Source organism: Hibiscus syriacus, unplaced genomic scaffold (genome assembly GCF_006381635.1).
Source record: "Hibiscus syriacus cultivar Baekdansim isolate YM2019G1 unplaced genomic scaffold, ASM638163v2 tig00110597_pilon, whole genome shotgun sequence".
Lineage (NCBI taxonomy): Eukaryota > Viridiplantae > Streptophyta > Magnoliopsida > Malvales > Malvaceae > Hibiscus > Hibiscus syriacus.
The window spans coordinates 4,177,867-4,202,909 of NW_024062795.1; the positions used below are offsets into that span (position 1 = coordinate 4,177,867).

At 34.1% G+C, this 25,043-nt stretch overlaps 3 protein-coding genes across 3 annotated transcripts; 1 reads left to right on the forward strand and 2 right to left on the reverse strand.

Moving 5' to 3' along the window:
- Positions 1-949: 949 nt before the first annotated feature.
- On the reverse strand, positions 950-4,207 carry LOC120134054 (beta-galactosidase 13-like). Its single transcript, XM_039150536.1, has 9 exons — positions 3,762-4,207; positions 3,597-3,663; positions 3,281-3,517; positions 3,092-3,186; positions 2,813-3,003; positions 2,627-2,745; positions 2,383-2,550; positions 1,515-2,266; positions 950-1,433 (listed from the first exon to the last, which is right to left on the reverse strand). Exons 1-9 carry the CDS (start codon positions 4,190-4,192, stop codon positions 965-967), a joined length of 2,529 nt encoding a protein of 842 aa, XP_039006467.1. The 5' UTR covers positions 4,193-4,207; the 3' UTR covers positions 950-964.
- Positions 4,208-15,893: 11,686 nt separating this feature from the next.
- Positions 15,894-16,637, reverse strand: LOC120134225 (probable CCR4-associated factor 1 homolog 11). The gene has a single exon (XM_039150700.1). It carries the CDS (start codon positions 16,635-16,637, stop codon positions 15,894-15,896), a length of 744 nt encoding a protein of 247 aa, XP_039006631.1.
- Positions 16,638-19,480: 2,843 nt separating this feature from the next.
- Positions 19,481-21,285, forward strand: LOC120134226 (the record flags this gene model as incomplete). Its single annotated transcript, XM_039150701.1, has 7 exons — positions 19,481-19,605; positions 20,251-20,284; positions 20,392-20,438; positions 20,555-20,695; positions 20,801-20,865; positions 20,959-21,016; positions 21,105-21,285. Coding segments are annotated over 7 exons (597 nt in total), but the record flags the coding sequence as incomplete, so codon positions are not given.
- Positions 21,286-25,043: the final 3,758 nt, after the last annotated feature.

Here is a 25,043-nt window from a genome sequence, read left to right on the forward strand (position 1 = left end):
GAGATGGGTGAGAGAGTGAGAGATGGAGATGGGACTGAGTTGTGATTTTAGGTTTTAGGTTATGAGTTGCGATTACGGGATATACTGTGGACAGTTCAGTGTTCCAATATATTAATATTCATGTTTGGAATTTAAAAATAAAATACTTGGCCAGGATACTAATGGCGCTTTGAAAATCGCATTGCGATTATGTAAATCGCGTTGCGAAAGTCAGTATCGCGTTGCGAAAGTAAGTATCTCGTTGCGATTTTGTATTATCGCATTGCGATAGTAAGTATCGCATTGCGATTTTCCCAATTCGCGTTGCGATTTACTTATTCGCATTGCGATTTTCCCAATTCGCGTTGCGATTTACTTATTCGCATTGCGAATTGGGAAAATCGCAACGATACTGTAGACCATCGCAACGCGATTTTCAACTATCGCATTGCGAAAATACAACGCGAATTTGCGATAATGGAGATCGCGTTGCGAATTAGCGATCGCATTGCGATTTTGTTGGTCATTTTGGCAAATCCGGAAAAAGTTGGTTAAAATCGTATATTATATGGGATTTTTGGTCACTGAGGTTATTTTCTCTTTTAATTATTGCAAAAACAATTTAAGCTAACCTATTATAATTGGCAGTCATATAGATTTAATTGCTAATCACATAATGATTTTTGTTTAAAATTTCAACTGAATCCCTGGTGTTATTTGAAATTTATTTTTTATTCCAATTTATTAATAGTATCTCATATTTTTAATAAAATATTTTAATTAATTCTTTGCTTTAATGCAGCATCGTAATTGATATTTAAAGTAACCAACGCAAATAATAATAATAAAGGGAAGAGAGAAAAAAAGAGGAGTAATATATTGTTGTATTGCTTGAAATTGCAGGGTCGAAATGCAAATTGAGAGCAGTAACATTGACTTGTCCAACTACTTTTTTAGCTCAAGGAAAAGAAGAATAAAATCCCAGTTATCTAGAACAAATCACTTGGACAGCCAAAGTCTTGGGTACATTGGGAGGACATGCACCATTTACGTTACCAAATTCTGCTGCCTCCACTGGGATTTTGCAGGTGAATTTCCCCAAGCAGTACTTCTCAACAACTTTCTTCGATGCCGGAGCGGTGCAGTTTCCTTGAACCAACGCGCCACAGCCTCCGAAAGGATCTCCAAAGCTAGCAAATTCGACTGCCGCAATCTTCTCTTGGTCCGGACATGTCAATTCAGCCTTTGGTTTCAAGTCATCCATGAGGGGTCGGACAATGCCAGCTTTGTTCTCGAACAACCTCGGAGATGGCGGGTGGAATTCGCTCACAACACTGCAGATTGTGTCCCTGTTAGCCGTGGATATGTGGACGTCTTTAGGGATACCCTGCTCTTCCTCGAAGATAACAATCAGGTTGTCCTTTGGCTTCAGGAATGACCGTGGGATATGGTACCTGAAATTATAATAGAATCATTAGTTTCTTTCTAGTTTATGTAGTCAAAACTGTTTCGTAAACGGTTTCGGGTTTAAGTACTCAGATTGAGTAGGCTGTTTAAGAGGAGAGAGGTACGACACCCAATATCTGCCAATGTTGTTGCCATTAATCCACACCAAACCTTTACCCATACCCGCCATTGTAATGAGAACCGGATCGTTTCCTTCTGGTGCATCAAAATATCCCTTGTACCATGTGATGGGTCCTCCTTGGTCAGGCTTGGTCCACTTAACAGACTTGGAGCCTTCTTCGGTAAATATTTTCTTCTCTTCTCCTTCAAGTCCAACTTGATGGCTCCAACCATTTTCGGATATGTCGACAGTACCCGTGTTCATACCAAGGATGGTGACAGAACGTGGCCCGGCATATCTGTGTTCCATGTAGGCTCCGCTATCTGGAAGTCCCACCACGAAACTCAAGAGAGCGATGTGGTTAGTCCCTTCCTTGAAAGCTGCAGATTTCTGGTAAACAAAGTTCTTCTCCACTTTGCTTCCATGTCCACTACCGACGTATTCACCATTGACAAAGCCATGGAGTCCATGGCCCTGACTTGCAACTCGTAAAATCGGGACTACATCTTTCTTCATCGGCAAGTCACTTTCACCCAAATCAAGTTTAGTTATGTACCAGAGGTAATCGGTTGTATCTTTCGTCGTTATCCAGTGCTCCAATAGCCCCTGGTACTTCTGTTCACCTTCAGTAGGAGGGACTTCTCTGTACATCTCCCAGTTAAAGTCCTTGTTTGCAATTTCTGATCTTGCGAAGTTTCTCGCATTATGTTGAGCTGTGATCTGTTTTAGGCAAGTAAGATAGGTTACTTACTGTGCAAGTAAAGCACAAATGTTTGGAGCTTGTAGACATATAAAGATATCAGACATATAAAGGAGGGATCAAGAATTTAGTTTACCTGGTTAGTGTTGAAAACCACAGTCTTGCAGTCCGGGAGGATACTGATGGAACGAGGCGGCAGGCGATATTGCTGGCCCTTGAAATTGATTGTTTGTGGCTGATGAGTGTTATTGTTGGCCAAGAACGCTGCACATACTTGAGTTCCAGGTTGCTGCCACACTATAGTCTGCAATGCACATTAAACTGGTATCGAATCCCCGTCCAAAAGTCCACTCGATTAGTCTATATAAATGCATGCTTACCTCTAGTTCTGGACCAAACTTTTCAATAGTAGGAGTCCCCCATAATAGAGCCCTCTTACACAAATTCAAGGCCTTGTGAACATCCTTAAGATGACCCCATTTTGGTTCCCTTATAAGACCTGCAGTAACAACATGTGAGAATTAGCTGCATAGAATCATCCAAAAAAAAAACATTCTGAATCCTACCATAATCATCAAGAGGGGCTTCATCGTAATAGCGAGTTGTTGTAAACGAAGAGCTCGTTCTGCCTAAGTTTGTGCCACCATAGTACATATAGTAGTTAATCATGCTTCCATTTTTAGAGAAGAAACGAGCAGCCGAGTACGACAAATCTTCAGCTGATCTCTGGGATGGTGGATCCCCAAATACTCTAAACCTGAATTGAGACAGCCACCGGATTAGTCTATACACACCGACATACTCATATTTCCTTTAAATCTCTTCTTATAAATCCCACCACTTACTGTGTAGTCCAGTTCTCAGTCCACAATGAGGGCTTGTTAGGCGTATTAGGACCATAGAAAGTATCTCCACAGTGCCTTCCATTGCAAGTATTGATCTGAAGAACCAAATATATACATATTACAACTTTGTTTTTCCATCTTATTTTATCGGTTATATATATATATATATATATAAACAAAAAAACTTACAATAGGATCTGGGGCATCCTTCTGCTTGCACATGATCCATGGGACTTGGACATCCAAGGCAAGCGCCATTTTTGCAGCCCACTGAATGTAGCTCAAACCTTTTTCTCTGTACGCTAGCTGAATCGTGTTGTACTCGTTCTCTATCTGTGCTAAAACAATTGGCCCTCCTTGTGGAGCAAACAACTTCTCCTCCTTCAGTTTCTGTATAATCATGGTGACGTACCTTTGCATTTGTTCCTGCACAAATTGAAATTTTTTGTCACATATCAAATCTTGTACTGTTATCATGTATATATATACTTGGAAGGCTCACTACCTTGAAAGGTTCATTATCAGATCGGAATACAATGTTGGGGACCTCTCTTAGCCAATATGGTAATCCTCTGGGTTTTTTTTCACAGTGAAAAAAAGAAGAATCGTTTCAATAAGAACATTGAAAAAACAATGTGGGAAAAGCTTAGAAACTTTGAATCATCGTTACCCGTTGTTCCATTCGGCCTGGATAAAGGGTCCGAGCCTAACGACTGCATACATATTATTCTGATGAATCAACTTGAGGAACTTAACCAAGTCATATTGTCCTTCGAAGTTGAACTGACCCTGAACCGGTTCATGTCCGTTCCAGAATACGTACGTCTCGATCGTGTTCATACCTCCCTGCTTGGCCTTTTGAATCAGGTCCGGCCACATATCCGGTGTGCTACGAGGATAATGGATAGCTCCCGAGAACAGAAGCTCTCTTTTGCCATTGATGATCAAGGACCTTGCGTCATACGTCACGTTCAGCTGGCCTTGAGCCTTGATTTCGTATTCGTCCCCTTCCTCGGCAGCATTTCCGCCATCGACGACGAAATAAGCAATCAGCAGCGTCGACAGAAAGAATGTCGACAGGATACGGCCGGGGTTTACCATTGGGTTTTATGCCAGCTTGGCGGGAGGTGAGGTTATGGTAGAAACTGAACGAGCCGAACTCTTTCTTATTTTGGGAGCCTCTTTAGCTTTGAGAAAAGAAGAAGCTCATCTTACAACAGACATAATATCAGTCATTTATAGTGTTGGCGTTATGCTATGCTAACTATTTTTACCCTTTGAACGTTACTGGTTTTGGCGATTGTTTCTCCAGAGAATCTGCTATCTTTAGCAGAAGTTTGAATTTTGAGATTACACATCATTATCTGTCGCCATTTTCAATTCAACCAATATATATATTTCATGGGTAGTTGTGCGATGCGGCGTCTAAAAAATGGTTAATATATGGCGTGACCGGTTAAATAAGTGATCGGTTAAAATTTAGACCGGTTATGTTATATTATTTAACCGGAAATATTATCAAGTACAATAACATATTAGGTAACGCTTATATAATGTAATAGATAGCGCTTATATAATAAAATAGGTATTTAACGGGAAATATTATCAAGTACAATAACATATTATGTAGCGCTTATATAATGTAATAGGTAGCGCTTATATTGACTTATTTTATAAGTAAATCAGTATATTTATACCGGTAACATTGCAAATTTACCTATTACATTATAATTATCGGTTTCGATATTTCATAAAGTGTCGAAACTTTTTATAAAAATATCGACACTTTATGCTTGCACCTCGTTGGGCATTAATATTTCATTATGGACAAAAATATCGACACAAACTAAAAAAGTGTCGATACATGATTTAGACCTATTCTCTCATAAAACCGGTATAATTATACCGGTTTCATTGACCATTTACCTATTACATTATACTTATGGGTTTCGATGTTTTAGGGATCGATATTTTTTTAATAAATGTATCGACACTTTTTAAGGGTACACCTTTTTTGGCATTCATTCTAGACTGTAAGTATCGACACTTTATGCTTGCATCTCGTTGGTTTTAATATTTCATTCTGGACAAAAATATCGACACAAACTAAAAAAGTGTCGATACATGATTTAGACATATTCTCTCATAAAACCGGTATAATTATATCGGTTTCATTGAACATTATACTTATGGGTTTCGATGTTTTAGGGATCGATACTTTTTTAATAAATGTATCGACACTTTAAGGGTACACCTTTTTTGGCATTCATTCTATACCGTAAGTATCGACACAACTTTAACAAGTGTCGATACTATATGCTGACCTATTTTAGCATAAAACCGGTATATTTATATCGGTTACATTGTAAATTTACCTAATACATTATAATTATTGGTTTCGATGTTTTCAGGATCGATACTTTTAATAAGTGTCGATATTTTATGTTAACCTAATATATTATGCGTGCACCTCGTTTGGGTCGATACTTGTTACATTGTTAATTTACCTATTACATTATAATTATTGGTTTTGATGTTTTTTGGGTCGATACTTGTAGTTATTGTACATACCTAAATATGTACTGCGAATTTAATGTTGTACCCACCCTTTAACTACCACTACCAATACCACATCCTATTGAAAGCAGCACGACTAAAACATGTTCAAAATGAACCTTTGCTTACATCTCTATCAACTCCTGGACCACTGAACTTGCACAACAAAATTTTTGCCATGGATAATACTGATGTAGACAATGTTAAGCCAACCGAGGAATGCCATGAAGTACATAATGTTGATGAATTTGACAGATTGATTGGTCAACTCTTCTGTTCACGTGATCAAGCTTGGTACTTTTACAAGGGATTCGCACGGGAACATGGGTTTAGTGCACGTAAGGGAACAACACGGCTTGACGTGGAAGGGAATGTGAAGACACAAGAATTTTTTTGTTCCAAAGAAGGGTTTCGAGTATCAAAAGTTAATATTGTTGATCGTCAACGTGCTCATACGCCAGTCACAAGAACAGGATGTAAGGCTAGAGTCGTAGTTACAACAACAAATACAAACGATCAGTGGGTTATAAGTAAGTCTGATCAGAAACATAATCATGCATTGTGCACACCTGCTATGACACCATTTATGCGTTCTAATAGAGCTGTAAGTAAGGCTGATATCGATGAGGCAACAACATTGAAAGAGGTCGGTGTTGGCACGTCACAAGTAATGAACTATTTAACGCAGCAGGCAGGGGGCTATCATAATGTTGGATTTACACATAAAGACCTCTACAATGCACTTCAAAGAGGTAAAGCAAAGGAAATCGTCGATGGGGATGTGAATGCGCTTATTGCCTACTTTGATTATAAGAAACATAATGATCCCGGGTTTTTTATGACATACCTGGTAGACGAATCGGGGGCATTGTATAATCTTATTTGGTCGGATTCTACATCGAGATCAGATTACACATGCTTCGGTGATGTAATTGCGTTCAACACAACGTACAAAGATAATTTGTATGGTCGACCAATTATGTCTATTGTTGGTGTCAATCATCACCATAACACAATTGTGTTTGCCACTGCCATAATCGCTGACGAGACGTCTCAATCTTTCGGGTGGGTGCTACAGAATTTTTTAGAAGCTATGATGAATAAATCACCTATTTCAGTTGTCACCGATGGGGATAGGGCAATGCAGAGGGCTATCAAATCTGTTATCCCTTATGCTAAGCACAGATTATGTTCTTGGCATCTTTCTCGCAATGCACAAGCTAACATTGGTGACCCAAAGTTTACAGCAGCATTCTCAAAATGCATGGCTTCCTGGTGGACAACCGAGGAATTTGATATTCAATGGTGTTCGGTTGTTTCAGAATTCAACGTCCAAAAGCATCCATGGGTGATTGAGAAGGGAAATACACGACACTTATGGGCACAAGCATATTTAACTGGTCATTTCTTTGCCAATATTCGCTCAACACAAAGGTGCGAGTCTATGAATGCTTCACTAGCTATTGCACTGAAACACAAGAAGACATATTTAGATGTTGTTCGTGCAATTGAAGATGGAATTAGTAGAATGCGTATGAACGAGTTGAAAGCGGATTACTTAAGTTCCCATACGAAGCCCTTCCAAATCACAAAACTGGTCGACCTTGAAAGTCATGCCGCTGCGATTTTTACCCGCGAATCTTTTCGTGTGTTCCAAGATGAACTTATACGGGAGACATTGTACCGGATTGAGGCAGAGATTAAGTCCTTATCAGATAAATGTCAACATTATATTTTGTCAAAGTACGCAGAAAAAAATAGGAAATTTGAAATTAGTTTTGATTCTCGTACGAAAACTCTAATTTGCTCCTGCAAAAAATTCGAGACCGTTGGACTTCCGTGTCGCCATCAACTTCACATTTTGAAGCACTTGGACTACACATATTTGCCCGGGACTTTGATTCAAAGTAGGTGGACTAATGATGCGAAGGCTTCTGCACCCAGTTATGTTGATTTGAATGTGTCTCCAGAAGTGATGCAAATGGCAAGGTTCGCTGCTCTACGTTCAACGTCAAGTAGGTTATGCTACATTGCATCAAAGACAGACGAGTCTTTCAAAACCGCAAGAGGTGAGATGAAAAAACTAATAGAAGAATTAGAAAACTCGTTTGGTTTGAATGATTCAGTCAACCAGAGCATTGTAGTAAACAACGTTCGTGACCCTCAACGAAAACAACGCAAGCGAAAAGAAGTGCCGAAGAACAAGGTCGAGAAGAAAATTAGGCGATGTGGGTACTGCAACGGTGAGGGACATAACAAACTAACATGTCCTCAAGTCAAGCTCAGTTTGAGTACAAGCACACAACCTACATCAACTGATTTTTTCGAAGACGGAATGGAATGACAACGATCTCCATATATCGTAAGTATCAACTTGACTCCTATTGTGTATAAGAAACATGTACATATAAATATTTTGAATGAAGGAAGAAAACCCGCGTTACTTAAAATTAGCGACACAATATTAAAAAGTATCGATATAGGTTGTAGACCTATTCGCTCATAAAACCGGTATATTTATACCGGTTATATTACAAAATTATCTATTACATTATAATTCTGGGTTCCGATGTGTAAATGTCGACACTTTTTGACAAGGTATCGACACATTTTTCTTCTATTCTGGACATAAAGTACCGACACAATATTAAAAAGTATCGATATAGGTTGTAGACCTATTCGCTCATAAAACCGGTTATATTACAAAATTATCTATTACATTATAATTCTGGGTTCCGATGTGTAAATGTCGAAACTTTTTGACAAGGTATCGACACATTTTTCTTCCATTCCGGATATAAAGTACCGACACAATATTAAAAAGTGTCGATATAGGTTGTAGACCTATTTGCTCATAAAACCGGTATATTTATACCGATTATATTACAAAATTATCTATTACATTATAATTATGGGTTCCGATGTTTTTTCAATCGATACTTTTTGAAAAGGTATCGACACATTTTTCTTTCATTCTGGACATAAAGTACCGACACAATATTAAAAAATGTGAAAACTTTGTTGTGGATATCATGGAAAACAATGATATAGTAATGTGTTTCGATACATTTGCAAGCATATGTAAAATACATTAATAACTAGTATTGATATTTCAACAATCCTCAAATGTATATGTATACACAGAAGCAAATATGGAATAATTAATGAAAATATACACACAATATAATCACACCAAAATATACATACACAAGAATGTTCAAATAATGTACCGACAAACGAAATTAATCCGATGAAAAAGGGTTATTTCTAACGAAGTCCGAAACATTAGAGGCCTTCAACAAATTTTCCAAATACTCTCGTATGTTTCTGCCTTTTTCTGAGGACATACATAAATAATTTCAATTATCAAACTAATGAGGTGCAATTTTACTAACAATAAACTAAATTCGCATAAGCATGAATAAATTTGTGTCATACCTAGAGCATTGTTGTTCGAATGGGAAGCAGCGTTAAAGGTATGTGGACATATGTAATTGTATTTCTATATAAACACATAAGTTGTTAAAATAATCAATGTCTGAACACCTGTTCAACTGGAAAAGTTTATGGAGATATATATATATCATTCCCCATGAAATGTGTATTAATTACTATTATATTAGTCTTATTAGGCACGTGCTGTAAGGAAGCATTGTTGTAGAAAACTCTAACTAGGTTGGGATAATATCTTGGTTCTACACCAAGGAATTCAAGCCAACCCCAAGATGTAAATGTGGATTTAAAACTAAATGCATATTTATCATCAAACAAGAAACCCAGGTCAATGACACGTTCGGGACGAATCTTCCTTACTTTAAAACTCGTCTGCCATCTTTGTTTCTCCATATCAGATCTAAAGTTCAGAGTTTCGAAGGACCTGATTTCCTCAGAAGAATCGTTTGTTTCAGAAGGAGGTTGTGGTTGAGAAGAGCTTTGAGAAAGACCGCGCTTCTGACGCTGACGTTTTGGAGCCATTTTGGTTGGATGCTATTACAATGGAACACAAACACATTCAGGAAAAAAACTCCAATATAGAAATCAATCAAACCCATAAAATATCGATAAATTTACCTGAATATCTGATCATCACTGTTATGATAACGCTAGTATTCTTCGGAGAGGAAGAGTTATCTTCTGCCTGCTTGCCTTTATGTTTAGGGTTTTTCGATTTAGAGTACTATATATAATGAACGGTGGAAAAATACTTGATATTTAAATTAGTATCGACAAAACATTAAACAGTGTCGATACATATTATATACCAATTCTCCCATAAAACCGGTATACTTATACCGGTTAGATTGAAAAATTACCTAATAATTATACTTTTGGGTTTCGATGTTTATGGGATCGACACTTTTTATATATGGATCGACACTTTTTGGTTGCACCCTGTTTGCCATTCATTCTGGACCAAAAATATCGACACAAACTACAAAAGTGTCGACACATTATTTAGACCTATTCTCTCATAAAACTGGTATACTTGTACCGGTTAGATTGAAAAATTACCTATTACATTATACTTATGGGTTTCGATGTTTATGGGATCGACACTTTTTATATATGGATCGACACTTTATTGTTGCGCCCTGTTTGCCATTCATTCTGGACCAAAAATATCGACACAAACTACAAAAGTGTCGACACATTATTTAGACCTATTCTCTCATAAAACCGGTATACTTGTACCGGTTAGATTGAAAAATTACCTATTACATTATACTTATGGGTTTCGATGTTTATGGGATCGACACTTTTTATATATGGATCGACACTTTATTGTTGCACCCTGTTTTCCATTCATTCTGGACCAAAAATATCGACACAAACTACAAAAGTGTCGATACATTATTTAGACCTATTCTCTCATAAAATCGGTATACTTGTACCGGTTAGATTGAAAAATTACCTATTGCATTATACTTATGGGTTTCGATGTTTATCGGATCGACACTTTTATATATGGATCGACACTTTATTGTTGCACCCTGTTTGCCATTCATTCTGGATCAAAAATATCGACACAAACTACAAAAGTGTCGATACATTATGTAGACCTATTCTCTCATAAAACCGGTATACTTGTACCGATTAGATTGAAAAATTACCTATTACATTATACTTTTGGGTTTCGATGTTTATGGGATCGACACTTTTTATATATGGATCGACACTTTATGGTTGCACCTTGTTTGCCATATTTTAAATTTGCCTTTTACTTTAAAGTGAATTTTGTAGTTATTGTACATACCCTCAATATATATGGAATGACCATTCATTCTCGCACATGATGACAATTATGATGACATTTGGTATAATACAGACAACAATCTCCATATATCGTAAGTATCAACATGACCCTTAATGTATATAAGAAACATGTACAACAACATACTGCTAACTTTTCTCATCTCATTCATAATTATATTCACATACAAAATTATAAATCGTATACAAAATTATAAATCTTATACAAAATTAACCCTACATTTACATCATTGCATCCTTTTGTTATTCTTATGTATCATGGCAGCTTTTGTTATCTCTTGTCTTCGTTGATTTTGATTGTGGCTTACGAGATCGTTTAATATTCGCGATCGATCCCACTCTCCAACAACCTATATTCAAATTGTCAGAACGTTAAGTATTGTAAACTATAGCATTCAATCTACGACTTTTAACAATTTTACCACAAACGAATTTTTCTTTCCACTTACAAAATCACCAGTTGCCCCTGTAGAACCGATCGATTCCATCCACATCATCACATACATGCCGCAATCATGTCTGTTACAAAATTTGAAAACCACACATGTCAATTATGATGAATACTGCATAAATTAAGCTTTCTATTTGTGATAACATCTCATACCTATTCAATTGTTTATTCTTCTTATGCTCCACAAATTTAAAATTTTTCAAGGGATACTTTCCTAGAGATCCACAGGATTCAACCCAAATGCGTTTCTTATTATAAAAATCTAATATTTTAATCTGCATTAAAATAGAAGAAGTTATGATCCAAAAAAAATATGCATTATAATTTACATAATGTCCTTTCATACATACATACATACCAATCTCTTAGCATCTTTCACTCTCTGTTTAGCTGCTTCAGTTGTAAACATACTATTATATATTGTTGCAACACGATCTACCATATCCAACACCAACAGATACCAATGTAAATTATGGTAGTTTATTGTGATCATGATCTGCAACAAATTTCACACCCAATTTGACAAAATTCAACATTCTATATCCCAAAACATCATTTGCAATTGGTATGGTGTCTTACCTTCTCACAGTCGGTGAATTTCACATAGTTATTCAATATGGGACCCCAGAAGGTAGCAATACTCTCAACACTTTATTTGTTGTTGGCATCCAACGCCTGCTGCTGCAATTACGCAACAAATATTATTAATTTACCTTCTATAACACTACTTACCTCCATTTATTAATTTAACTCACCGCTAAGTGGTATAGAAGGTAGCCAATCCTCCTCTACATCCTTGCCAATAACCTTCAAAATTAAATTACAATATTAAGACATTGATTATATTTTTAATATTATTTAATTACATTTATTACCCTTTCTTGCTTCTTCTCTCTATCCAACTTCAACTTCACCATCACTCTAACCACCTCTTCTTTCCCCCATGCACGGATGCGTGCCACTCCGGTTCTTTCATAAGCCGGCACTGCCTCACAGCCTGACCAAAAATCGAACAGTGCAACCTGCATTTATAATAAAATTTATATTTTTATATAAAAACACAAAAAAGTTCTTCAACTCATTTACCTCTAAGATTGCTATGCACCCTTTGAGGTATCTCTGGCTGCCCTTTTTAAAGGTGATTATTGATTCAATCAATCTCGAATGGATATATTCAGCCCAATTGAATTCACCCTTCAAGCCTTCATCGCAAATGAGCTTCATATATTCCTTGTTCGTTGACGTATGACCCGTTGGACAAAGAAAGATACCGACAAGGTATAATAGAACTCTGGCCTTCAGCTCATCTCCAACGTAAGATCCACTTTTTATTTCCTCTTCAATTTCAGCATATGTCACCTTCTACTTCAAACCATATTTGGAGGCAAGTGCTTTCCAACCCTTACTCTTACAGACTTTTACAACACTTTTGCCTTCATTTTCTACCCCCAATACGGCTGCAGCACATGGGATCCCGAGAGGAAATGAAAAATCACCATACTTAGCAATACATTTTCTGACATCAAATTGCGCCATCAAGGATTGACACAATTCCCTCCGAATAGGTCGATCCCTTACTCCTACCAACGATCCAAAACCTATTTCTCCTAGCACATTCAACTGACCCTTCTCCTTAAGGTGTTTAATTAATGAATTCACCCTTTTAATGCTGCATCTTGTCGACACTTCCTACATTTTTTAACAATATATAGTGTTATAGTTCTTATATATTTTGTATCAACGTATTTACAAGTTTAATGAATACCTTATTTTCATGTGCTTTCCTCCGTTCTTTGTATTTTTTACTATCATTCCTTGACTGTGTGATGTAAGGTTCCTTTTCAGCATCACTCATTGAATTCCATTTGGACCTCACATCTTTTGTCACCTAATATTAAACATAAATGTTTCTTAATCAATACATTAACACTAAATACTACTCAATGTCAATTTCATTTTACATACCGAACCGCTCTGTGTGCCATCTTCCTTCATCCTTTTGCATTCGGCCATACTGTCAACATTTAAAATTTGTAATCAATTTAAAATTTATCGATACTTTAATCCAATTACCATTTAAACAATAATAACAAAAAGACATTGATACTTACTAAAAGTACATATATCCACCCTTTGGTTGCTTTCGAGTCTCGGCCTCAATTTCAAAGTCATCTGCGCCACCAACAATTTTCCAACCCATTGACTCCATTTTTCCTTCGTATATCAGTTTACGTAAATCAAATTATTTTGTTACATACACTTTATTCAATATACAAATATAGATAACTACTCTTGTGGTAAAACGGTTTTCTTCAAAAGAATTTGAATGGCCACTACAAAATGTGTCGGCACATTTATACAACCTATAATATCATTTTCTACCTATAATATTTAATAAAAGTATCGACATTTAAATTTTACCTTCAATATCACTTTCTACCTGCAATCGGTCACAAATGCTTCTTTACTCCAAAACCCCAAACAACACATAAAAACCCTATTCGCGATTACTGTAATAATAAAAAACTAGGGTTTCGACAACATACTTTTCGATTCGACTGCATCAACAAACAAACAAACATCGCTTTAGAAACGCCTTCTGAAATGCATCAACAATTACGTTTCGATTTCAAAAACTCGTTCGTTCTATCGATTTTCAGAGGATATTTAGATATGGCCTTTATATTTTCATCGGATATGTTATTTATATTTAATCGATACAAATACAAAAGTGTCGATACTTTTATGCCAGGTGTCGATACTTTCGAAAGGATAATTACCTATTTCTTTGAAAGTGTCGATAATTTATTACACGTACTTACGAAAGTATCGACACTTTCAATATATCCGGTATCGTTTTACCGGTTTTATCATTTTGATATCGGTTTTATCATATTTTTAAATGTTATATTGTTGTGGATCGATATATTTTTTTAAAGTATCGACACATTATAGGCGCTAAAATTGCTTCTCTTTTAAATTCACAAAGTGTCGATCCTTATATAAAGTATCGACACTTTCAATATATTCGGTAACGTTTTACCGGTTTTATCATATTTTTACCTGGTATATCATTTTGGATCGATACATTTTTTAAAAGTATCGACACTTTATAGGATTTAAAACTGCTTCTCTTTTAAATTCACGAAGTGTCGATCCTTATATTAAAGTATCGACACTTTAAATGTATCCGATAGCGTTTTACCGGTTTTATCATTTCAATACCGGTTTTGTCATAGTTTTACCTGTTATATCATTTTGGATCGACACATTTTTAATTTGGATCGACACGAACCGACAAGTTAAGTTTGCTGGTTGCACAATTTTTTAATATTTCTTCATGACTTAGACATACTACATTATTATTAGTCAACATTTCCGGTAGCGCTAAACCGAATTTATTAAATATCTTTTAATGTATCCGGTAACGCCGTATATTAACCGTATATTAACCCGCCTTTCATGAGACAATCCCTTTTTTCATGCATGCAATTATGGCTATGTAACACTGACTTTCAATGGGTACTGCTTGTTAATAACAAAATTAAAAGGACTATTATTCCTTTTTAATTTTATAATCTAAAATACTAAACTAAAATTTTAATATAAACCTTAACACTAAATATGAATTAAAATTGATATTCGGTTGGTTAAAGTTTTAACACTGCTGATACTTAAAATTGAGCCTCAAACTCAAATAGTTATGGAGATGAGATCCATTATTATTATAGAAACCTAAATAATTGAGCCTCAACATTACTGATGTCACCATATTTCAATTAGGTGGATTTATTCATTGGCGCACTTTACGAATATGGTGATGAATGACTTGTTAAGAATAATGGTTGTAAATGTGTCTGACCAAGAATCTCATCGATAAATAAGAATAGAAAAGTTTTAAAGAATCAAGTTAATACATGTAACATTGTTGGTTGGATTGTAGAGGAGTAACGGGAAACGGCATTGATACTATATAGTAAATTTAGTGCCAAAATCAGGGATGTTTGAGGCTCAGAGGATAGCTGGAAGAAGCAAAGGCAATGCGGCACAACAATTTCTACCCCGACCTTTAAGCTGCATTACTAACAATTACTTTTATGTAAACTATAAGCTCTTTTTGCATTGTAAAGTAATAGATTTCTTGTCAATAGGAGGAATAAATCAGGTGACTGCCCCTTGTTTTGTTTCTTTCTGTTCCTAGTGTAATATCTTTTGGAAAGACTCAATGCTTATAATTTTATCCCTTTTATGCTTTTAATGTTTCTTTTTTTATTTTCTTATTAGCAGTTGAAATTGATTGTTAGTCACGAGATAGAATTTCTTATTTGGCAGATTGGGGTGTTGATTTTCATTATTTATAACAATTAAACATTAAATCAAAGAAAATTGAAATTTTCAATTATAAATTATAAATTCGTCCCACTGACAACCAATTCTAAAATAAACTAGATTTACTTTGAAATTTTTCAATATAATCCGACAAAGTATATAACATTATGAAAATTATATGAAAGAATTGTCGACCTACAACTGAAGCCCATACAATGCGAGTGCAAGCACTTGAAACCCTTCAAAAGCATTCAATTTTCTCAACTCCGTGAAACATTGAAGGGTGAGTAAAGAATCAGATCCTGCTTGATGGCTCAACCCAGTTAGACGAACCACATTTAACTCTCTCGCAACTTTATCCAAACTACCCAACAAGCCGAAACACTTCAAATTATGTTTGACATCAAATATTTTGTCACCAAGAAGAGAGACTAATAGTCCCATAAAAGAATCAAGATCATTCGGTAGCGATTGTTGAATTAAAACCTTAACTAGAAATCCAAAGTCATAAGAACCATGAAAGGCCATCCACGTTAAACCTCTGAAATAATTGAACAACCCCAAATTCCAGAACATCGTGGCAAAATCTCTGGAATCAATACCCTTCTTTTTATTCTTTCTGAAACCCTTAAAGTTGAACTCCCATATGTAACAAAACGGCGTATCGAAGTCTGGCAGATTACCTTCATAGTCCGAAAAAGTTAAACCTAGCTGAGTCATATCCAAAATATCAATATTGGATTTCATGTACTGATAATTGATATGCTCGTCTCTTAATGCAATGATTTCTTTATCTGCTTTGAAAATAGTATTAGGATATTCAGTGTCGATTGAAACTAAAGGATACTCAAGAATCACACTTTGAATTAATCTAAATTCATATTCCAATTCATCTCGAAAGACTTGTCGAACAATCACTGGCTTTTGAGGAAGCTCCATGCTTTGGACTTGAAGGAAAAGTTGCATTTTTCTTAGCACAGTGCGTTTCTATTAGCAGCAGAAGGAGGAATTGCGTTTTTTCGTAGCACAGTAGGAAGGATGAGTTGCGTTGAAGTGATTGGCTTATTTAATAGAGTGCTGGAGGTATAATATAGTCGGTAACAAAAGCAAACTCCTACTATAACTCTATCTTCAACTCTCAGAATATTTATTTATTTAAAAGCATCAAATGAATGCTACACGATCATTAGGATATCACTAAACAATTTTTTCGAGGTTCTATAACCACATTAAATATAATTGGTTGTAATATTTATCGAGTATCAAAATCTCTCATGATATTTAATATATGAGGACATGTTCGAAAGGTATTCTTGAAATAGTCGTTAGAATGTATGCACCTTATGTTCGAAGTAGTCTTCATTAAAATTCTTGAAATTTTCTTTTAACCAATTCATATAGTTCCAAGCACCGCTTTAATCATCCAGTTTCTTCTAAGCACATGATAACATAGACCATCCAATGTATAATTCCTATCAATCACAATACCATTATGGATTGAGAGACTTAACTGGAATAAAATATTATCTAAAATAATTATACGTTACACACATGCAAGATTTTTTCATGAGTATCGAAATAAGTGTTGACTGCAGCGTATAATCTCAGAGCACGTAAAACACTTCAACTTGCTTTAAGTATTATACGATGGATCTAGGTAAATACTTTCTAATGTTATAAATAAACAAATAAAAACCAATTATATAAAGTATTTATTAAAAATATATTAATTAACCAACAATTAACAAAAATATATATTTTTTAATATAAGATAAAACGGGCACTAATAGATCAGGCCAAGAAGAAATGTTGGACGAAGCACGACCTCAAATCTGCGTATGAACTACAACTCTAATCTTAACGGATGAGTCGTAGAAAATGTAAACCTGAAACGAACGACTCTACACCATAACCATTCCATCAACTATCATATTGCTTGCATTCACGAGGCATATAATGAAAGTGCAACCTCCAATCTTATTTGATAAGACTAAATATATATGTGACTCTATCAACGAAGAATCACCTAATCCCGATCCCCGACCAAGAACAAAGAGAGCTTCTTACTACCAGTTTTCATCAAAATTATCCATAAACCCAAGTCACATGCAATACGTAGTCCCTCAAAGATTCTCTAAAATTCCACATTAGCACCGAGCAAGATCCGATTACTTTTATAAACCCCTGATATAAATAATTACTATGTTGATCACGCAACACTCCATCACAATGATGCATGCTGCCGAATGCCATTTGTGTTTAGCTTGGTTCCTATAATTAGTAAGTGAATTTTATAAATATTTTTATGATATTATTTTGGTAAGAAAGCTTCAAGTTTAGGCCAATCCGCGAACCTCCCTCTAAAACACAATTTAGGTTTCCCTCCACAATACATATGAGAAAGCCCCCCCCCCCCCCCTCCCTCCCTCTTCTCATATAACTAGTCAATTTTCTTATTCTTCTTTTCCATCAATTTCATTTCTTTTGATAAAAGATGGCTTTAAAATCATCTCCCTCTACTCCAAATCCGCTTTACTTAAACAATACTACCAATGACAAGCCACGAAGACGATCTTGATCTCCTTCTCTCTCTTCAAGAAAGTGTTCTGGAAACGCCTCCTGCTTCCCCTTCAAATCCACATTCTCATTCTCCAGGTGAAATCTCGTCCATCGCTGAACACTTCCCCATATTTTCTCTGATCGCTGCTTTGACTTTATTTTGGATTCGCTCATTAAAAACCCATTCTAGGTATCTTTTATTTCTCCCTAGTTGTAAATTGGGTTTCTGCTTCTGCGTTTTTCCTATTTTCTTTTGTTTGTAGTTTTTATGTATGGGTTTCGGTTATTTTTGTTCTTGCTTTCGAGTCTGATAATGGGTATCTCTCGGTTTATTCACAAGTTTATTTGGGCTAAATTTGTAGGGTACCTATCAGATGATGGATCGCCAAGGCAAAGAGGAAAATCAGACTTGTCTGTCTTTAAGAAATTTGTCGAAGATTACTTGATTATGAACCCAAACCAGTTGAGAGACATGCAAAGTCGAAGCCATCGAGTTCAATGATATTCGAGTTGTAAAGTTTTCAGGTTTGCGTATAAGGGAAGGCCAAGTTCAAACACTTCAACTTCCATAGATTTAGTTGACTATTCTGATTCAATAAACCACTTCACCACTTTTATGCGCTTTTCTTTCAAAACAAATCATATATACTAAGTGCCAAATGACAACATTTTCTTCTGTTTGATAGGAAGCAATTGGTCAGACCTGCGGAACTAAGTGAGCATTTATCTGATATTCGTTTTGTTCGGCTATCAACTATAAAGTATGTAATTATACTTTTGCTTGTACATTATGCTTATACATATTGTTTTTGAACCTTAGATTATTACTTGTTAAGGCTTTGATAAAGCATTGCTATACATAAACTTCATCAGGTAGATGACAATATATTTTGGGCTTTTTGCAGGATTTTGTTGAGGGAGACACACTTTATGGTTGTTGGGCAACCATAGGAGTGTTGACTGAAAAGGGAACTCCGAAGACTAGTTCAATTGGGCAGAGCTATTGCATATGGAAAATTGGGTGCTTAGATGAAAATACCATTTCTCTTTTTTTGTTTGGTGATGCTTATGAGCAGAATTGTAAGGAGCAGGTTGGAACAGTTGTTACATTGTTCAGTTGCAGTGTTCGCAAAGACTCCAAGGTATCAATTTTGCCATGTTTTAATTGGGTTATATCTGGTACCCTTCATGAAGAAAGTAATACCTTCTGTGTTGTTTTGTAGGGATCTGGATTTTCCTTGAGAGCTACTGCATCCAACCAAATTCTAAAGATTGGTACCTCAGCTGACTATGGAGTCTGCAAGGGAAAAAGAAAAGATGGGATGGCTTGCACGCTTGTTGTAAATAAGTATGCTACATGTCTTCCTTAGGGTTCTTTTGATATATTGATTGTCTTTGCACAATGGACCTTGTGTACTTGACCTGATCTAGAAATGGGATCGAGAGAAACATCTGTTTTGTAATAAATGGTATGCGTAATTGATTGATCTGAGTGATGTAAGAGTAGCAAGCATCTCAGGAAACACTTTAAAGGAAAAATCATTTACAATGATGCTAGTAGGCTTTTTGAATGAATGAATGAAGTTTGCTTGTAAAAACTTTCCTACAATTCATGGTAACTGTCATGTCAAAAGAACAGAAAATGCTCAACACTTTTTAAAACTTCATTGGTAGGTTCATGTCAAAGGAGTCTGGTTTGTGCTGAATGTTTGAAATGTGGATTGATGAATTGTGCGCTCGACTGATTCTTGAGAAACTCTTAGATACAAAATTAGATATGAAATCATGACTACATACTTTGTTGAGTTTTTTTGAAGCTATTTCATATCTTTGTTATGTTCTCTCATACAATTTGGTATCTTATGTTTTATCATGCAGCTACTTTAAATCAATTGAATACAAGGCTATATGTTATCCAATTTTCCTTGTTTGTTTGTCTGCGTAATTTATCTCTTTCTATTTTCACTCTTAATGTTTTCTTCTATTATTTCAGGCGTCAAGGTGCTTACTGCCAATATCACAAATCCGTAGGCATTGCACTACCTTTATCTTTGTCTTGTTTTACCAGCATCACTGGAGTAGGTTGTAACTTGTAAATCATCCCTAGATAACTCTTTTCTGTTATGTTCTTTAGAAAGCATCAGAAAAATATTCCACAAAGAGAACCGAACTAATGGGAGGGTAGGTGATTGATGATTCATTTCATTACCGTGTCCTTTTATTGTCAAATTAAATTGTTCAATTAACCCCTTTTTCGATGTTCACAAGTTGACATTTTTTGCCCTCTTATCTCACAGGAACTTGAGAACAGCATTTAGAAATCCTCCTATATCAGAAGGAATATACATGGTTTATCCTCTATCTGATAATACAAACTTGAAAAAGCCGTCTAAGCCAGTTAAACTACTGTCTGTGGAAGCACTTAAACGTGCACTAAGGTATTTCACCGATAGCATCAATTATCCCTTCTGCAACTATAAGCCCGTTTAGAAACAGAACAAAGTAGAGAATCGACTGATTTTGAACTGTATTTGAATGAGCAGCAATGGAGATAAGGTGACAACAAATAGACACTCGCAGGGCATAAGATTTCTTAATGCAGTTACAGGTGTTTGATTATAAACCATCTCTGCTTATGTTGATTGCTAATCTTATGCTATATCCCGTTATCGACGTTTGATAATATGTTATAAAATGCCAGGGGAAATGGGTTCCAAAGTAGCAAATGGAGTATCTAAAATGGTTGGGTCAGAGAAGAGATAAATTATAAACCTTTGCTCATTGTCGATGATTCGTATTTTCGGTCTTCTTTTCTTTTGCTTTAAAGATTCATTCATCATCGCTCAGGAAAGAATCTGTTGTAAAACAAGACACATCTCTACAAAGAAACAAACATGTAGATTCAAAGAGAAGGAAAGTAGAGCAGGAGCAAACTTTGGAATTCAATTGGACTCTGCGATGGGAAACTGATTAACCTTTCACTCCATGGTGCCATATGTTTTGTGTTTTGGTGCACTGAAGTTAAACAATCCTTGAGAAATTTAATTAGTATATATATATATATATATATATATATATATATATATATATATATAGACTGTTAGTTAGCCTAATTCTATAACACTTTGTCCACTAAGTTAGCCTAATTCTATAACACTGTGTCCACTAGGTGTAAATTAATGGTGGAATCTTTTTAACATCCAAGAATCTTTTTAGAAGAATAAAATAATACGCTAATTTACAAAAAATAAAAAAAAGTTAAAAGAACTAATGTTGGCACATTGCCGATTATAAAAGGGTAGGAGGGTCTCTAAGGACATGGCTGGTAGCAAAAACCCGAGAAGGTAGGTTAATGTGCAAATTCCAATACAATATTGAAGTTAAAGACAAATGTTTGGGGATTGGTGATGAATATTTACCCACTTCTGGCGCTTAATGAAAATATTAAAAACTAATTGATCAATAGAGGGGAGGCTTGGATTTGGTATATTTTATTATTCGAATTTGAAATTCTTTTAGGTATGTTTAGTTCGTGTAATATTTTATTATTGGACTAATAATGTTTTTCAAAAATTATTTTCTATTTTTGATTTACAATAATTCTTTCATGACCCATTATCAACTATTAAAAAAATTATAATTTTTCATCAGTTTCACATGTAATAATAATTCTTGACATTTCAATTTATATTATACTAAAATCTAAAATGCTTTTGAGGTATCATATGGTGCATTTATATGCGTTATTGAAGAAAAAAAAAAGGAAATATTATTCTCTTAGAGGTTTTGAGTTTGATAAGTTACATTTGAAGAGTGTTTGTAGATTATCAATAAATTAAGAAAGTTTTAAACATATATTATTTTGTAATAACCTCATATCATTTAAAAAAAAGCGTGATTTTAAAATGAAAAATTGGATAGTTGGTGGCTAAAATGAAAACACAACCTAACTTCGGTGATCTATTTCAAAAAATATTTTTTAATGGCTAAAGTTAACGTTTTTTTTATAATTAGATGACCCAACCATGTAGCCTGTCCTTATTCTAAAATAAGGACGGGTGAAAGTTAACTTTGTAGATCATTGTTTTAGTCGTCTTGCTTCCATGGTTGTCGGTCATTACTTTTCTGCGTGTTATTTGAATGTGATTATTATAAATACGAAACCATAAAGATGAGCATGGCATGGTCTTGGCTTTCGGCCCTGTTTTTAAGCCACCATTGTTAACAGCAATGGTTGTGATGTCAATTTCTCTCAAATACATTCATTGTGTTTTTATATCACTGTAATTCACATCAAACCAAACCATAAAAGAAAAAAGAAGTTGAATCATTATTATTAGCATAGCACCATCATTCTTTTCTCCCCAAATAAATTTCTTTATTAATAAACCCAAAATTGTTCATCATTCATTATCTCATCAAAAGTCAAATATAATTTTTTTGAAATATTGTCATTAAAATTTATAATTTCACATGTTAACTTAAATAAATTGTGTTTTTTAATTCAATTAATTAAACTTATACTCATAAAGGAATTATTAGGGTTTTCTAACTTTTCTTTAACCGTCTTTTTTTATATTTTTTGTGTCCTTTTTTTAATTTAGCTAACGACTTAATATTAATTATTAATCGTCGATGATTATTATTTTTGTTGTTCGCTTTCATATTATGTTCTTTATTTTTTTTATTTTTAAATAAAACTTTATACTATTGTAACACATTTTTTTCCTCTACTGTCTGACTTGTATATGGTCCACCTCTGAACATGTAATTAAACGGTCTCTGATCTCATGCAAAATTTACTTTAAAAATAATTTGGACCGATTTTTTTACGTAAAGCATATTTTTCAACGATTGACTGACAATAATGTACACGTGGCATGTTGTATGACAATAGTCGGTGGATCCGCTGATGCAAAATTACACGTGTGATTAAAAAGACGCATGAATTAGGTGAAAAACGCCAAATAATATTTCAAATTTTACCAAGCAGTCCAAAATATCAAATTTTGTCCGACCAATACTCCTCTACTAATTAAATGGAATTCATTCACACCAAAATTTCTGCACGTTCAAAAAGTAATATAAATTTCGAATTCAACTGATTTAAATAAAAAATGGTTTTTTTATGTAAATAGATCCATTAGTTTTACTAAAAATATTTAAAATTATAAATTTTTTTTATTTTAAATATATAATTAAAATAATTTTTATAAGACACAATAAACTAGTCACTCGATATCATACAATGACTATATAAGGAAACGATTAAAATTTGAACAAAATATAAATAGAAACAAATATGTGATTACATTAGAAAACGAATCACAACAAGTGATTAAATTATTGAAAGACTACTAACAATTGTAAATCAAAACTGAACATCGTAAGAAAACTATCTACGAACGTAAATCGTGTATTCAAGTCCAACCTGAGGGTCCAAAACAGAGAAACTCAACATGATAATAAATATGTGACATCTTGATCAATCGATGAGACATTAAATCTAACATTTAAAAATTTTGCAAAATAAATGGTCAAATAACCGAAAACGTGTAAAAAATATAAAATTATTAAAAGAAAAAAAAATGAGAAACAAAAAATGCAAAGGATCGACGAACAATATAAATATCAATATCATTGCCTGTCAAACAAAATTAAAAAAAGTTGACAACCTTAAGGATTTAGAGAGGAAAAAAAGTGGTTGGGGAATTTATCTTAAAACTTGAATTTTATTTAATTAGTTACTTATTTTATCAATTATAATCGTCTTGAAATTTTATTTGTATTTATCGTATATAAAAAGTTTATATTATTAATATATGTGTATCTACTTTAAAAAATATTTATAGATATATCACTTGAAACGACTAATATATTATATTACATTTCATTATACGTTTTGTACAGAATAAAATAGGGTAATCAAATTGGTTTGTACATGTGTACTTGGGTGCACTAAAAAGCAATTAAGATGGCACATAGGTTAGGTTCAGCTCATGCTTAATAATCAGGGTACGTCATTTCCAATCACCTTCCCGAAACCTTTTTGTCCCATGTTTCAAAAGTGATCCGCCTTACCTTAATTACTGAAACAGTAACTGGAAATTTGACTATTCTTATCATGATAAAATCAACCTGTTTTTTTTTCTTAGTTTATTCAATTGCTTTTACTATTATCACCTTAAATAATAACTAGCTCTACTTCATTCACTTGGCTCAAATAAATCATAAGTTTATCATAAATGCTGATTTTTCAGAGCATATTATTAAGGGAGAGATACATGTAAATTTTTGAATCAATCTGATATTTTTATCGTATAGATCTAAAATAATATATTTATTAATATAAATATCTAAAAATTAAGTTTTTATATAAAATAAATAATTAAATATATTTATTTTACTTAAAATTTGACATGAATAGTCTATATAAAACGAAATATTAAATTATTAAAAGATCATTCCGTACAAGAATTTATGGAGGTGTATAAAACCCACCAAACGCTAGTGTAAGTGGTCCTTATCCTACATGATTTGTGGGAAAAAAAATCCACAAATGAGATTAAAATAATTATACACGTTCTTAATATTTACTTTTTAGATTCTTCAATAAAATTTAAAACAGACATATAATCAATAATAAATTTTAAAAATATATTTATAGAATCAAATCAAATTAAAATTAAATTGTCATCTTTAAATATACCCACCAAAAATTAAAAAGAAACATTCAATAAATTAATTGATGAATGATATACGACCTATCTTTGAGATTTGCCAAAA

Excerpts from the sequence above, each read along its gene's own strand:
- LOC120134225 (XM_039150700.1), bottom strand. The coding sequence starts at position 16,637 with ATGGAGCTTCCTCAAAAGCCAGTGATTGTTCGACAAGTCTTTCGAGAT.
- LOC120134054 (XM_039150536.1), bottom strand. The coding sequence starts at position 4,192 with ATGGTAAACCCCGGCCGTATCCTGTCGACATTCTTTCTGTCGACGCTG. Across the intron at positions 3,004-3,091 it reads ACTGAGAACTGGACTACACA|GTTTAGAGTATTTGGGGATC; the intron begins GTAAGTGGTGGG and ends GTCTCAATTCAG. Across the intron at positions 2,267-2,382 it reads TGGTTTTCAACACTAACCAG|ATCACAGCTCAACATAATGC; the intron begins GTAAACTAAATT and ends TGCCTAAAACAG.